General features: G+C 40.7%; 1 protein-coding gene and 1 pseudogene across 2 annotated transcripts; both read right to left on the reverse strand.

Annotated features, from left to right (window-relative positions):
• Nucleotides 1-528: 528 nt before the first annotated feature.
• On the reverse strand, nt 529-10,689 carry LOC104759739 (protein VTE6, chloroplastic-like; annotated as a pseudogene). The gene is made up of 6 exons (XR_015585659.1): nt 10,662-10,689; nt 2,978-3,369; nt 1,421-1,673; nt 1,130-1,253; nt 778-869; nt 529-668 (listed from the first exon to the last, which is right to left on the reverse strand). The product of XR_015585659.1 is annotated as a protein VTE6, chloroplastic-like (transcript).
• A 545-nt stretch (nt 10,690-11,234) lies between these two features.
• On the reverse strand, nt 11,235-15,093 carry LOC109129939 (uncharacterized). The gene is made up of 3 exons (XM_087496740.1): nt 14,607-15,093; nt 14,208-14,360; nt 11,235-11,281 (listed from the first exon to the last, which is right to left on the reverse strand). The coding sequence occupies exons 1-3, from the start codon at nt 15,091-15,093 to the stop codon at nt 11,235-11,237; spliced, it is 687 nt and encodes a 228-aa protein (XP_087352866.1).
• Nucleotides 15,094-15,247: the final 154 nt, after the last annotated feature.

Consider the following 15,247-nt stretch of genomic DNA (forward strand, 5'->3'; position numbering starts at 1 on the left):
AAAGATGGAGAGAAGAAGAATTGGGTTGAGGGATAGAGAACCATAGAAAATAGAAAATCTCCGAGACCATTTAAACATTGAAGGAGAAGGAAGAGTTTGGTAGTTGGGTTTATTGTAAAGCTTTAAGGTTAGGTTTAAAAATGTGTTTTGTGTTTAAGTGTGACAACTACCAAGCATTTAGTAAGTGCTTAACTACCAAGCATTTTGTAAGTTCTTAACTACCAAGCATTGAGACTGATTCACAATAAGTGTTTAACTTTTACAACTACCTACCAATTTGTGTTTAAGTGTGACAAAAGAAGCTATCAATGTCAACAACAAAGCAAGACCTCAAGCAAAACTTAAAACATAACCATTAATAAAGCAATATATTTTTATTCTACAAACAAGACTTAAAACAAGAAATCAATGTCAACAATCAATCGGAAATCAAACAGCTTACTACCATTCTACAATACTACAAATCAAACAAGAAATCAATGTCAACAATCAATCGGATTCTAGTTTAAAAAAGTTTTGTAATGTTACCTTCTTTTTAATGTTACCTTCTTTGCTGCTCGACGTTCGCTGAAGTACTTGCATTTTAGAAGCTCCTTGTAAAGCTGACCTCTAGCGCCATACTCAAAAAACAAGTAAACTCTTTTCTACAACAAGAGGTATTCGAGAACCTGTTATTATCACAGAGACAAAACATTGTAATGTAAACAAGAAGAATCTTAAAATACAACACCTGATCGTAGAAGTAACCTACATAATGTCTTCCTTTAATGAAGTTACCTTTTCAGATGGTACATAATGTGTCCCAAGACCAACGAATAGTGCATCTGATGGTGTGGAGATCCTTTTTCCAGTCAAACCAAGATAAGCACCTGTAAACGTTTGTGCCAGAAAAGTTTCACTGAGCAATATACTACATGAGTCTTTGCTTTCACTATAAACAGGCTTCCATCTATATGAATTCCACTCTATACAAACTTAGAAAGATTTAACGGAACAATAACCATTTTTCACTAATCAACTAGGAATGACCTTTATCAACATGAAGAAGAAGTGAAAAGGGAATATATTTTTGGAGCAAATAACATAGATGCCTTCATTTCTCAACAATAGATTTGATAACCTCTATTACCTGACCCAGGAAACAGCCAACAGAGGCAAGAAAAAATGATGCTAAAATTCCAGCCAGTGTTCCTTCAATACTCAAAGCTCCCTCGGTTCCTCTTGGTACAATCTTGAATGTTGTGGCTAAATACCTCCAAAATTGCAGCAGTTAGTAAGAGGAGAAAATGAATGCAGATCAATTCAGTTTTCAATTGGTTTCATGTTATGTCAAGACAAGTCTTTGACATACTTAAAACAGGAAACAGACACAAACCATTACAGAAGAGATGATAAGGCGGATAACAATAGCATTACTCACGTTGTTTTTCCATACGCTTTTCCTAACTCGCTAGAGACAGTGTCAGACACTTTGGTACAAAAACTAGAAACAAAACCAAGCCGGAAAAGCTGAGAAAAAGCTGGTCCTCCCACTAGATATATTGAAAGAAAAGCACAGACACAACCAGCAGCACTTTAACCATAACACTGCAGGGTCCTCTTCTACCTTTTCTCTTCTCGGCCACGTCTTGTGCTTCCTTTTCCGACATTTTAACCTTTGTTGCCGTTGTTCCCTGTGACATTGTAAATCATCTAAACCAGAGTCAATCGCAAATTTAGTGCTACTAGATGAATACCCACGCTATGCGCGGGCTTATAGCTTACCGCTTTTTAAACAATTTTGCTACTAATTTGATTTTGTTATGTAGAGTTTATCTATTTTTTAATTGTGGAAATCTTGAAAAATATAATTTGATTTTGATATTTTTTTTTACTTCAAATAGCTTTTTTCATTTTGCAATTGAATTATTAGATACATGCATAGACAACTTTATTTTGAAAGCTTAACCATTTTACAATTCTTGTCTAAAACTTCTAAAAAAAAATATTCCAAATGAAAGCTTAATCTAAAGATGCATATTTTGTAACAAAGAGTTTTTTAGCTTCTCAGTTATATACTATGAACTACTAACATTTTAATTTATCAAGATTGATCAAGATAGACATCTTCCTTTCATGTTAGCTCTTCAATTTCTTGAATATAACTCTAGAATTTTTTATTTATTTATAAGAATTTCATTTAATTTTATTTTTGACAACTTCTAAATATTAGAATATGAAAACTCCTTCCTCTTTGTCTCTGTATTCTGCTAAACCAACATTCTACAATTTTATTCAATTATCTTCCATTTGATAGTGAACAAAACTTCAATCTTCTTCTTCAAAAAAAAAAATTTAGGGACAAACTTTCATGAATTTCTCTACAATATTAACAAATATGTCTATCACTGCTGCAACTCTTCAAACTATTGACAAAATTATGACTCCTAAACCATATATCTATAGATTCATGGTTTACGCTGAGAGGAAGAAGTGGCTCTTGATTCAATCCCGATACTTTTTTTGTCTTTTGGTGATGCATCTACTTTTTTGGGAAATGTTATAAGCCTCTCTAATTTTTTTATGTAAATATTAAAACTGTTTTTGTAATATAAAAAAGAACAAACTACATGAATAGGTCTTTTTGCTTTTAATGAGGATAGACAAGTGGCACTCTCTTCACTGCTGATGTGTCACTCAGATGGAGAGAGTTGGCCATCTTTCATAATATAGATTATTTTCAGCTCTGATGTTAAAAATCTAAAACTTCAAGCAAATTTGTATATGTATAGTAAAGAAAAAGTTTCTCAAAGTTGAACATGATCAGACAAACTAGCTCTGTAATATCAAAGCTCAATATCAAATTCAACATTAGATTAGTAAATTATAAGCTTTAAAATCATTCAAGCAGATAAACAAAGAATGTGATTTTGATTTCTATGTTTAACAGAGTCAGGGGATCAAATTACGGATCAAGTTATATAACAATTGCACTTACTATGACAAAGTAAGCATCGACTAAGAGGAAACCAGCAGAGCCATAAGCCCGCCAAGTAAGAGTACCGAGCAAAAACGCGGCGGCGATCCCAGAAGCGGACAATCCAATAACAAGAAGCGGTGAACCGAGAACAAAAATCAACAAATTGTTATCCACGGCGGATTTCCAAGTAGGTGACGCCGATTGAATCAGCTTCATCTCCTCCGTCATCACTCCTTCCACCGATGCAGCCGCCACCGTAACTCCGCCGGCTCTGCTTCACGATGATAGCATTCCGTTGGAAAAGGGTTCGAGATTACGCCATCCGTATCGGCTGGATCTAGCGTATGAAAATCCCGAGAGTTTTGGGATTCTTAGAGGAGGTGAAGAAACTGATCTACAAGGATTTAAGAGTAGTAGTGATGTGACCGCCGGACGCGGTCGTCTACGATCGCGGTACGGACGCGGCTTGAGCTCTCGACCAACTTTCAATCGGTGAAGCTGTTCACGACCGAGGTTCTTGGCTTCGGATCTAGGGGAAAATCAAACGATGGAAACGGAGTTTGAAGGGATTCAAACGAGCCGTTCGAGAGATACTCCGGGAAGCCACGAACGGTTCAATCGGACAGTACGGATGCGGGACGAGCGGGTGGATGTTTTCGAGGGTAACAATAGCGGGAACGATTTGAGATGGTTCGAGGGGACTCTAGAAAGATGAAAGAGGACAGATGGAAACGTGATGATGGAAAATACGGATGGATCGATTGACGACACAAGAGGTTTGGCTCTCCTCTTGATACGGTCGCTAACAAGGGCGAACCCGGTTCGCGTCTTGTTAGGGTTTTCTCAAGGTTCAATCCTGGATTGAAGAAAGAGAAGAGTGAGACAAGTTTCAATAATCTTTCTTGAGGATAAGTTTTATTTTCATACAAGTCTAAGGAGGAACAAGGGCTTAAAGAGAGTTTAAATAGCTAGGTCTAGATAGGAGCTTAAGGACACACGGATTCATCTTGATCCGCACATCGTCCTTTTGACGTGTCCCCTTTACAAAGAGAACACATCGCCACCTTTTGACTAACACGCTTAGCCACAAACACTCTCCAACGTTCACAAACATAGGATCAAAAGAGAATATTCTCAAGTTCAAAATTAAACCAAAAATAAGAGGGAAAGAGAGATAACCGCCTTGGCCTTGCGCGTGAAGCAACTTAGCCTTTAGGCGTTTTGCGTTTAGCTCTATGCCTCGTTAAAACCTCCTCCGGTAAAACCCATTGGGACAAACCCGGAGTGAGGAAAAAGAGTACACTTCCTCGCTTAACGACTTGACCATCTTCACTCTTGGGTAAGAGTGAAGACTAAGCGGACTGAGCCCTCGGAGTCTTCGTTGGGTGGCTGGTGTCGGACGTAGGTTCGGACAAATAGGTTGAGCCGCTGTTTGGCCGCCTTTGCTGAGCTCTTGGAACGTGTGGTGGCTCCGGGAAGGATCGTTGGAGCCTTGGCCACGTTTGAAGAGGTTGCCCTGGTCACGTCCGATGCGTCTTGGTCAGGCGTCTCGGTCGCGTCCGACGTGTCTTGGTCTTCTTGGCTGAGGTCGCGTCCTGCGATCACATCATTCCCTCCCCCTTGAAAAGGTTTTGTCCCCAAAACATCTTCGTCTTCACCTACATCAAACGGAACGAGGTCAGTGACATTGAATGAGGTGGATGTACCAAACTCACCTGGAAGCTCAAGTCGGTAGGCGTTATCGTTGATCTTCTCGATGACTCGGAATGGACCATCTCCTCGCGGGCTGAGCTTGTCCTTGCGTTTCTGCTGGAACCTCTCCGGCCTGAAGTGTAACCAGACCCAATCACCAGGTTTGAACAGCATCGGTTTACGTCCTCGGTTGAGGAAGCGTGCATACTGCTCGTTCCTTCGCTCTATGTTGGCTCGGACCTTCTCGTGCAAAGCCTTGACCATTTCTGCTCGTGCGACTCCGTCTTGATTTTCGGCTTCATTCGGTGGTATAGGGAGGAGATCCAGGGGCGTCAAAGGCTTGAATCCGTATGCGACCTCGAATGGCGACCTTTTCGTAGTTGAATGCACCGCTTGGTTGTATGCAAACTCGATGATCGGAATGCACTCGAGCCAGGAGCCTTTGTTGCTGGCGATAGCTGTGCGGAGTAAGGCGCCTATTGATCTGTTGACGACCTCCGTTTGGCCGTCGGTCTGAGGGTGAGCCGCGGTGGAGTACAGTAACTTCGTTCTGAGCTTGCGCCAAATAGTTCGCCAGAAGTGATCAAGGAACTTGGGATCCCGATCGGATATGATGGTGCGCGGAACGCCATGAAGCCTTACGACCTGACTAAAGAATAAGTTCGCCAATTGCACAGCATCATTGTTCTTATTGCACGAAATGAAGTGAGCCATCTTCGAGAACCTATCAACAACCACCATGATACTATCTTTATGCGCTAAGAGGGGTAGGCCGAGGATGAAATCCATGGAGAGATCGATCCATGGTGCGGTGGACACGGGCAAAGGCATGTAGAGGCCATGTGGGTGAGTTGTCGACTTGGAGGTGCGACAAGCTATGCAACGGCCGACGTGCTTTTCTACCATACTTCGCATCTTTGGCCAGTAAAAATGCTCCTTGAGCACGGCCAAGGTCTTGGTGATGCCAAAATGACCCGCTAAACCTCCACTATGGGCTTCACGAACTAGCAACTCCCGGATAGAGCCATTTGGTATACACAGCCTTCGACCTCTGAACAGGAAACCCTCATGAATGTAGAACTCGGTGTAGATTCCTTTCCCATGGTTCTGGAAGCAATCTCCAAACTCAGCATCTCCAGCATAAGCATCTTTGATGCTTTCAACACCCAATACGCGCGCGTCCATTGTGGTGATTAGTGCATGCCGTCTTGACAAGGCGTCGGCGACTACGTTCTCCTTGCCCTTCTTGTACTTAATGACGTATGGAAACGACTCAATGAACTCCAACCATTTCGCATGACGTCTCTTGAGGTTGGTCTGGCCGCGGAGATGCTTGAGAGTTTCGTGATCAGTGTGAATCACAAACTCTCTCGCCAATAGATAATGTTGCCAAACCTCCATGGCACGAACGAGGGCGTATAACTCCTTGTCATACGTAGGGTAATTAAGCGTAGCTCCACTAAGCTTCTCACTAAAGTACGCCACCGGTTTGCCTCCTTGAGTCAGGACAGCTCCGACTCCAACTCCTGACGCATCGCACTCAACCTCAAAAGTTTTGTTGAAGTCGGGCAATGTAAGCAAGGGTGCTTGCGTGAGGCGTTTCTTGAGCTCGGTGAACGCCTTGTCTTGTTCCTCTCCCCATCGAAACTCGCTGTTCTTTTTGATAACGGAGGTGAGAGGCGCGGCGATCGTACTGAAATCTCGCACAAACCTCCGGTAAAAACTGGCTAGGCCGTGGAACGACCGGACTTGAGTGATGCTCGTGGGCGTGGGCCACTCCTCTATTGCGCGTATCTTCTCTCCATCCACCTTGAGGCCCTGCGAACTCACAACAAAGCCTAAAAAGACCAATTCATCAGCAGCAAACACGCACTTTTTCAAGTTTGCGTAGAGTTGCTCTTCGCGGAGGGTAATCAAGACAGCCTCTAGGTGTTTTACATGATCAGTCAAACTAGAGCTATATACCAATATATCATCAAAATAAACCACCCTGAACTTATTGATAAACGATCTCAAAACATGGTTCATAGGACGCATAAAGGTAGAGGGGGCGTTAGAAAGACCGAATGGCATTACCAGCCATTCGTACAAACCCTGTTTTGTCTTGAAGGCCGTTTTCCACTCGTCACCCTCCTTCATCCGAACTTGGTGGTAGCCGCTCTTCAGATCGATCTTTGAGAAGACACTGGCGCCGCTAAACTCGTCTAGCATGTCATCAAGGCGTGGAATGGGGTGGCGGTATTTGATAGTGATGTTGTTGACGGCTCGACAGTCAACGCACATCCTCCATGATCCGTCTTTCTTCGGGACTAGTAGCACTGGTACAGCACACGGACTCAAACTCTCTCGGACGTAACCTTGCGCCATGAGCTCTTTGACTTGTCGCTCAAGCTCCTTCGCCTCTTCGGGGTTGACACGGTAGGCCGGCCGGTTGGGAAGCTGCGCTCCTGGGACTAGGTCGATCTGATGTTCGATGCCTCTGATCGGTGGTAGACCTTCGGGGAGTTCTTCGGGGAACACATCGGCGAATCGCTTGAGGATGCCGCGTATGACCTCCGGTAAGGCTTCTAGTGAACCATCAAGACCTGAAAGCAATGCATCTCGAAACAACATCAAAATCACTTGGGCTGAGTCCTTAAGGGACTTTCTAACGTCACCATATTGAATCAAGAAATTCTTTTTATCGTTCGAGTCTTTAGACAACTTGTCTTGCATTTCATGTACTTGCGTAGGGCTCAAGGGTCTCAAGCAAATACGTTTGTTGTCATGAACGAAAAAGTATTGGTTAGTATGGCCGCAGTGTGTGGTGCGCTTATCAAACTGCCATGGGCGCCCCAATAAGAGGTGGCTAGCTTGCATAGGCACCACATCACAAAGAACTTGATCCTTATACGGACCGATACTGAATGGGACCGTGACTTGTTCCTTTACTTGGATCACGGTCTTATCATTTAACCATCTCAAGCGATAAGGGCGAGGGTGGTTTGTGGTTTCAAGAGAAAGTTTCTTGACAAGACTGGAACTTGCCACATTAGTGCAAGAACCTCCGTCTATGATCAAGCCACAAACGCGACCACTTACAGTGCATCTCGTGTGGAAGATGTTGTCACGTTGGTTGGCGTCATCTGTGGCTACACCGGCGTTCAGGATGCGGCGTATCATGAGCAGCTCTCCGACCTCGGGTTCCGCAACAGCTTCTTCCAGCTCGCTTTCTCCTTGCACCATTTCTTCCGTGGCCTCATCGTCGGACTCGATCTCGCCAGCCTCGGTCAGTATCATCGTCCGTGCGTTCGGACAATCACGAGCGTAATGGCCTCTCCCTTGACACTTGAAACATACAATGTCGCGGCTCCGGACGTCGGTGGTGTTGCGTCGCGGATCTTGGCGCTCATTGGTGGCCGGCTCCCTAGGTTTGAACCTTGAGTCCGCGCTGGTCGCCTTTGGTTTTTCCGGCATTCGGTTTGATGGCGACGCGTTAGGAGTCCAATTGGCAGCCCCTTGGGTTCGGCCACGAGGAACAGAGGCGCTCTTCTTCTTGATTTGAGTCTCAATTTGCACCGAGAGATGCAACAACTCTTCAAAGGTTTGATAGGGTTGGCGCTCGACCTTGCGCGCAATGCGCTCTTGCAATCCGTCCAAGAACTGAGCCATAAGTGATTCTTCGGAGTCATCGACTTGCAACCGGTTGCGCAAGTGTTCAAATTCTTCGTAATACTCCTCCACGTTCCGTGCGCCTTGCGTTAGTCGCCGAAACTTCTTCTGGAGCTCGCGGTGGTAGTAGGGAGGCACGTAGCGTCTTCGCATCTCTGTTTTCAAGACCTCCCAAACAGTGATAGGTCGGTCGCGGTTGCGTCGTTGTTCTGCTTCCAGTCGATCCCACCAGGTAAGGGCGTGATCGGTGAACTGTGCCACCGCATATTGGACCTTTCGTAGCTCCGGATAGGCATGGCACGAGTATAAGTGGTCCATGCGACTTTCCCATTCAAGATAGGCCTCGGGGTCTGACTTGCCTGCGAACGTTGGTGGGACCATCTTGTGGTGCGGCTCATAACGTCTCGGACCTTCGTCGTCTTGATCGTCATAGCGGTGTCGTCGTCTAGGCCTCGGTTCAAAGTCCTCATTGGACTGGTCACTCGCCGGCTCGCGTCGTGGTCGCCTCGCGGGTAACGGATCTTCGCGAGGAGGGTTCATAAGTTCAATACTCGTGAGGCGATCAGCTAGTTGCTCTAGGCCGGTTCGTAATGCAACGAGGGTGACACCAATCTCTGGTGGCGCTGGTGGAATTTCTTCGGCCATCGTACGGACTGGTTGTTGGTGACGTGGCGTGGCTCCGCGGTATAGGTTTGAATTTAAACCTCGCAAAATAAAAAAGAAAACCACACGTGAGTCTCACACGCTCAAGAGGACCACACAAAGATTCGTTCCTCTAACAATGATTGAGGACAGCTATGACACATGCAATCCTATGACTAAAACAAATAAAGCAAAAGCAAAAGTAAAAGTGCTACGCGACAAGAATTGCTTTATGCCTAAGACCGGAAACACAAAAACTAATCGCGAAACTAGCTTTATGGATCTAAAAGTAAGCTCACAAGAACACAAAGGAACAGAGATATGAACACGAAGAACAAATGCGAATTCTAACAACCTAGGCGGACGAAAGACAATTCTAAGCATGCACCAAATTAAACCAAAAGAACAAGCGAGTCCTATGGAGCTAAAAGATGCAAGCTTTAAACTTAAAGATTGAAACTTTAAAAGGAACAGAGAGTTCTGGAAAGAAACAACCTCGTAGGAGCTTTGAAGCTCTGATACCAAGCTGATGTGACCGCCGGACGCGGTCGTCTACGATCGCGGTACGGACGCGGCTTGAGCTCTCGACCAACTTTCAATCGGTGAAGCTGTTCACGACCGAGGTTCTTGGCTTTGGATCTAGGGGAGAATCAAACGATGGAAACGGAGTTTGAAGGGATTCAAACGAGCCGTTCGAGAGATACTCCGGGAAGCCACGAACGGTTCAATCGGACAGTACGGATGCGGGACGAGCGGGTGGACGTTTTCGAGGGAAACGATAGCGGGAACGATTTGAGATGGTTCGAGGGGACTCGAGAAAGATGAAAGAGGACAGATGGAAACGTGATGATGGAAAATACGGATGGATCGATTGACGACACAAGAGGTTTGGCTCTCCTCTTGATACGGTCGCTAACAAGGGCGAACCCGGTTCGCGTCTTGTTAGGGTTTTCTCAAGGTTCAATCCCGGATTGAAGAAAGAGAAGAGTGAGACAAGTTTCAAGAATCTCTCTTGAGGAAAAGTTTTATTTTCATACAAGTCTAAGGAGGAACAAGGGCTTAAAGAGAGTTTAAATAGCTAGGTCTAGATAGGAGCTTAAGGACACGCGGATTCATCTTGATCCGCACATCGTCCTTTTGACGTGTCCCCTTTACAAAGAGAACACATCGCCACCTTTTGACTAACACGCTTAGCCACAAACACTCTCCAACGTTCACAAACATAGGATCAAAAGAGAATATTCTCAAGTTCAAAATTAAACCAAAAATAAGAGGGAAAGAGAGATAACCGCCTTGGCCTTGCGCGTGAAGCAACTTAGCCTTTAGGCGTTTTGCGTTTAGCTCCATGCCTCGTTAAAACCTCCTCCGGTAAAATCCATTGGGACAAACCCGAAGTGAGGAAAAAGAGTACACTTCCTCGCTTAACGACTTGACCGTCTTCACTCTTGGGTAAGAGTGAAGACTAAGCGGACTGAGCCCTCGGAGTCTTCGTTGGGTGGCTGGTGTCGGACGTAGGTTCGGACAAATAGGTTGAGCCGCTGTTTGGCCGCCTTTGCTGAGCTCTTGGAACGTGTGGTGGCTCCGGGAAGGATCGTTGGAGCCTTGGCCACGTTTGAAGAGGTTGCCCTGGTCGCGTCCGATGCGTCTTGGTCAGGCGTCTCGGTCGCGTCCGGCGTGTCTTGGTCTTCTTGGCTGAGGTCGCGTCCTGCGATCACATCAAGTAGAGTTGACGATATCGTTGCCATGACTTGGATCGAATCGAAGAAGAAGACGATGAGGCGAGATCTCTTTCTCCAAGCGCCCATCGACCGATCTCGATAACGTCTCAGGAAAAAGAAGACGAAGAGGCGAGATCTATTGTTTCTGGAAACCGATCAAAACTTCGATCGTTTGTTTTGATTTTGTGTTTCATCGTTTTGATTTTGTCGAAAGAGAGTGAGAAGAAAACGAAGAAAAAATTAAAAAAAAAAAACAATACTTAACCAATAAAACAATAACACGTATGGGTCTCTGTGAATCTAAAATGATCTCCGCAGAAATCTGTGTCTCACAAATATTAGGATTAAAACTTTTTTTTTGATTATATTACTAAACAAATAAAAGACATCTCCACGGATGTGCAATGAGAATGGTCTTATGGTTTATAAATAGATTATATTTATTATATAATATATATATATATAATTTATAGATCTGACCATTGATGTCTTTATAATTTATAGGTCTCACAGACTCACACTGATAAAATTTTGCTGGTCTAGTTGTAGTAGTTGGTTCTTTTGAGTCGCACTTACCATTCGCGTGGATAGAAAAACCCATCATCTACATTTATTGAGCCTGCAAAAACATATTAAATGGTTATTTATATCAATAACACAGAGCCGTGCCTGTGGGTTAAAAAAAAGGCATTTGCCTCAAGCCCCAAAATATAAATGATTTTGAAGGCTTCCAAATCTAAAAAATATGGTGTATCACAATAGTTTAGAGAGACAGCTTTATTTCATGAATAACATTGGTTCTATTTTTTTGCTTTGACTCTTTAACATAAAAAGATGTATTCCTCTTAAAAATGACAATCTAGTTTAGGATTCTTTTATTTATTTACTTCTTTTTCTTTAAAACAGTTAAAACCTGCTTCAGTGCTTCTAAATCTTCATTAATATACTAATTCATTTTTATAGTAATTTTGTTTATGAATTATAATTGTGATGATTTGATATATTGTTTTTTTTTCTTAAATTTTTAGAACCTAAATTATGAGTATTTGATGAAAAAGTTTAGTGAAATGTAAAGAAGACTATTATATTGTTATATTTTTAATAATTTATATTATTTTAAAATTATTTTACATTTATTTTATTTAATTTTTTTTGTTTAAAACCTTATTTCAATCTCGGCTTAAACCCCGATTAGTCTGGACACGACACTGCAATAACATTTAGTTAATTTAATAATGGCTCCAAAACTTGTAGTTTTATCATTTCCCGAGAAGGTCCAAATTAGATGTAAAAAAAGTTAATGAATCATGTACTAATGTCTACTGTCTTTGTCCCCTTCTTCTTCCTATACACTTCAGTCTACTTTTTCATTTTATAATCACTGTTACATTATTTGGATCTCGACGAAACAGTTGTTTATCATAGCCTTTTTATTACATGCACTATTTATAATTTAGATTTAATGGTAATCTGATCCAAACCATAAGCGCAATTGGGTTGTAGAGGATTAATTTTTGAGTAGAATGTTTCTAAGTAATTGATCCAAACCATAAATGCAAACCATCTTCTAGTGAGAGACGATAACCTATTACGTACGACTACGAGACAATCAAATTATAATTTTTCATAAATAGTAGTGTGATTCGATTACATTTTAAAGTTGCTTTATTTTTAACTGTAAAAAAATCTCAGATTCACAATCACCAGACCTCATGTATATAAATAGCTTACACCCCTTTTTATTTTTTGGAAAATATTTGGAACTAAGATGATAAAAAGCTCAGTTTGATCAAAAAAAAAAAAAGATGATCAACAAATGCATAATATGAAGTGGGAAAAAGAAGCACAATTATGAGATTTTGTTTCTTACGTTAAATCTAACATCTCATCAGTGTTTTTTTTTTCTTTTCTCGTCTTCATCCATTTTTAAGAGACGTACATATTTATTAATTGTAGTATAATATGATATTCCAACAGAAAATAAAACGAAGTATATGGATATGGTCATCACTTATAAATAAGCAAACTAGATTAGTAGCCTTGGTAGAGCACGAGTTGAAATTTCTTTTATTTATATTATAATTTTAGAATAAAATATAATTTATATGATTATTTTTAAAAGTTTTTTTTGAATAAAACATTATGCAATAAAATCATATGCTAAATACGATGGTTTGAAAGAAAACATCTATTTTTTAAGTTTTATATTGTTAATTTTGTAATTTTATGTATGAGATATGATTATGTTTGTTTTTTGTTTTAATTTTAATTTTTGAACCTATTTGGTGAAAGTGTTTAGTTAAGATTTTATTTTTAATATGATTGTGGTTATGTTTGTTTTTTGTTTTAATTTTAATTTTTGAACATGTTTTGTGAAAGTTTTTAGGTAACATTTTATTTTTAACTGCACAATAAAATCTCGGAAATCACGATTAAGTGTGATAAATTGCCAAGATTTTATTTCTTGTTATGTCTAACAGTATATATTTTGTAACAATACATGGAATACTAAATATTTTATTTAAATACTTTATTTTAGAAATTGTATAAATTATTGGAATATTCTCTTCCAAAAGATTTTTTGGGATATTCTTAAGTGGATATTGACCAATTAATCTATAAACTTTTTTGACAACCAACCTATATTTAATCTATAGTCTATATTGTAACCAACTTTTAATACTCACTGGATCTCTGTTGCCTAGTCTTAAATGGACTCTGCACTACATTAAATACTACCTAACATACCACTAATCTGACGTAACTAACAAAACAAATAATCTCAGACCATGTGCATCGGTCAAGGACAAATATTGGTCCTTCAAATATTTTATTCTTATTTTGAGAGTTTCTTAAGTTTGGTAAGAGCATTGGTGTCCTTCACAATTGGTCCCCTGGAAAAATAATATTATTTTTAATTAAAAAATTAATTATTTAAATAAATAAGTAAAAACATATTAAAGTTTTAATTTAAATAAAACATATAACATTGACATTAGAAACATAAGAAAATTACAAAGTTACAAAAACTTGAAAAAAACAAATTATACAATTAAAACATGAAAGATAAAAAACATAAACCATACAAACATCAAAGATAAAAACATACATTTTATTAAATTCATAGAAATTTTTTAATTAATCTTCATTATCTGGAAGATGTCCAAAGTTAGTCCAAATATGCTCAATCAAATCTTTTTTTAACCGTTCATGGACTTTTTTATCCCGAATTTCTGTAAGACGAGTAATCGTAGTGCTCATATTGGAACCCAAACTGGCGGTACCGACGGTATATGTTTGATCCACATCTTCTCCGTGTTGAAATTCAGAAACAATGTTTCGGTAACTGTATGTTCCTCTTTCATCCTCGACAATCATATTATGGAGTATTATGCATGCTCTCATAACATTTGCTATTTTGTATTTATCCCATAAACGAGATGGATTTTTAATAACGGCGAATCTAGCTTGCAAGACTCCAAAGGCACGCTCAACATCTTTCCGCACAGCTTCTTTTTTTTTAGAGAAGAGAGAATTTTTCATACCTTGTGGTAGCCAGATAGATTGTATAAAAGTTGCCCATTTAGGATAAATACCATCGGTGAGATAGTATGCCAAATTGTACTCCCTTCCATTGACAAAGTAGTTGACCTCCGGAGCTTTACCGTTGAGAATGTCATCAAAAACATTTGAACGATCTAGAATATTAAGATCGTTCATAGTACCTCGAGCTCCAAAAAAAGCATGCAATATCCAGAGGTCGTAAGAAGCTACTGCCTATAACACGATTATTGGTTTTCCGGTTGATCGTGAATACATCCCTTTCCAAGCCTTTGGACAATTCTTCCACCCCCAATGCATACAGTCAATGCTCCCAACCATCCCGGGAAATCCACATTTTTCATTTTCATAGAATAGTCTTTCTAGGTCGTCGGGTCTGGTACGTCTTAAGTATTCATCGCCAAACAACTGGATTATCGCGGCGGTAAAATCGTGCAAACATTTCCGAGCTGTTGATCCACCAATTCGTACATACTCGTCAACTGTGTCGGACGAAGTACCATATGCCAATTGGCGAATTGCTGCAGTACATTTTTGTATAGGTGACAGACTAGCCCGACCGGTTGCATCCTGGTATTGACGGAAATACTCGACTTCTGTAGAGAGACGTTGCACAATACGCATGAACAATGGCCTATGCATGCGAAACCGTCGCCGGAATAAATAGTCCGGGTATGTTGGAGTATCACTAAAATAATCATTCCAAAGATTATTGTGGCCTTCTTCTCGGTTTCTTGGGATAAATATCCGTTTCTTTGGCTCTATTGGTTCTTGAATGATATTAGAATCTGCATAATTATCAAAATATGCATCAAAATCATCATCCATACCATCTCTTTGGTAGTGATAATGGTATGATGAAGATGCCATTTAGAAAAAGGAGAAGTGTAGAAAAAAAGAGAAGTGTAAGATGTAGTTTTGTTATTGAGTAAGAAATTTGAGTTAAAAAGAAAAGAGAAGTGGTGATCTTCTTTGGTTTGTTTGGTATTGTGTTAGAAAGAAGCATATATATACGCAAAGAAGA

Source organism: Camelina sativa, chromosome 17 (assembly GCF_030686135.1).
Source record: "Camelina sativa cultivar CO46 ecotype springtype chromosome 17, ASM3068613v1".
Classification (NCBI taxonomy): domain Eukaryota; kingdom Viridiplantae; phylum Streptophyta; class Magnoliopsida; order Brassicales; family Brassicaceae; genus Camelina; species Camelina sativa.

Bases quoted from the DNA above. Each gene is read 5' to 3' on its own strand.
- LOC109129939 (XM_087496740.1), bottom strand. From the start codon at position 15,093: ATGGCATCTTCATCATACCATTATCACTACCAAAGAGATGGTATGGAT. The intron at 14,361-14,606 runs GTACCAGACCCG...TTAATATTCTAG, and splicing joins TGGCGATGAATACTTAAGAC to ATCGTTCAAATGTTTTTGAT. The intron at 11,282-14,207 runs GTATGAAAAATT...ATGTTTTTGCAG, and splicing joins ATCTATCTGGCTACCACAAG to GCTCAATAAATGTAGATGAT.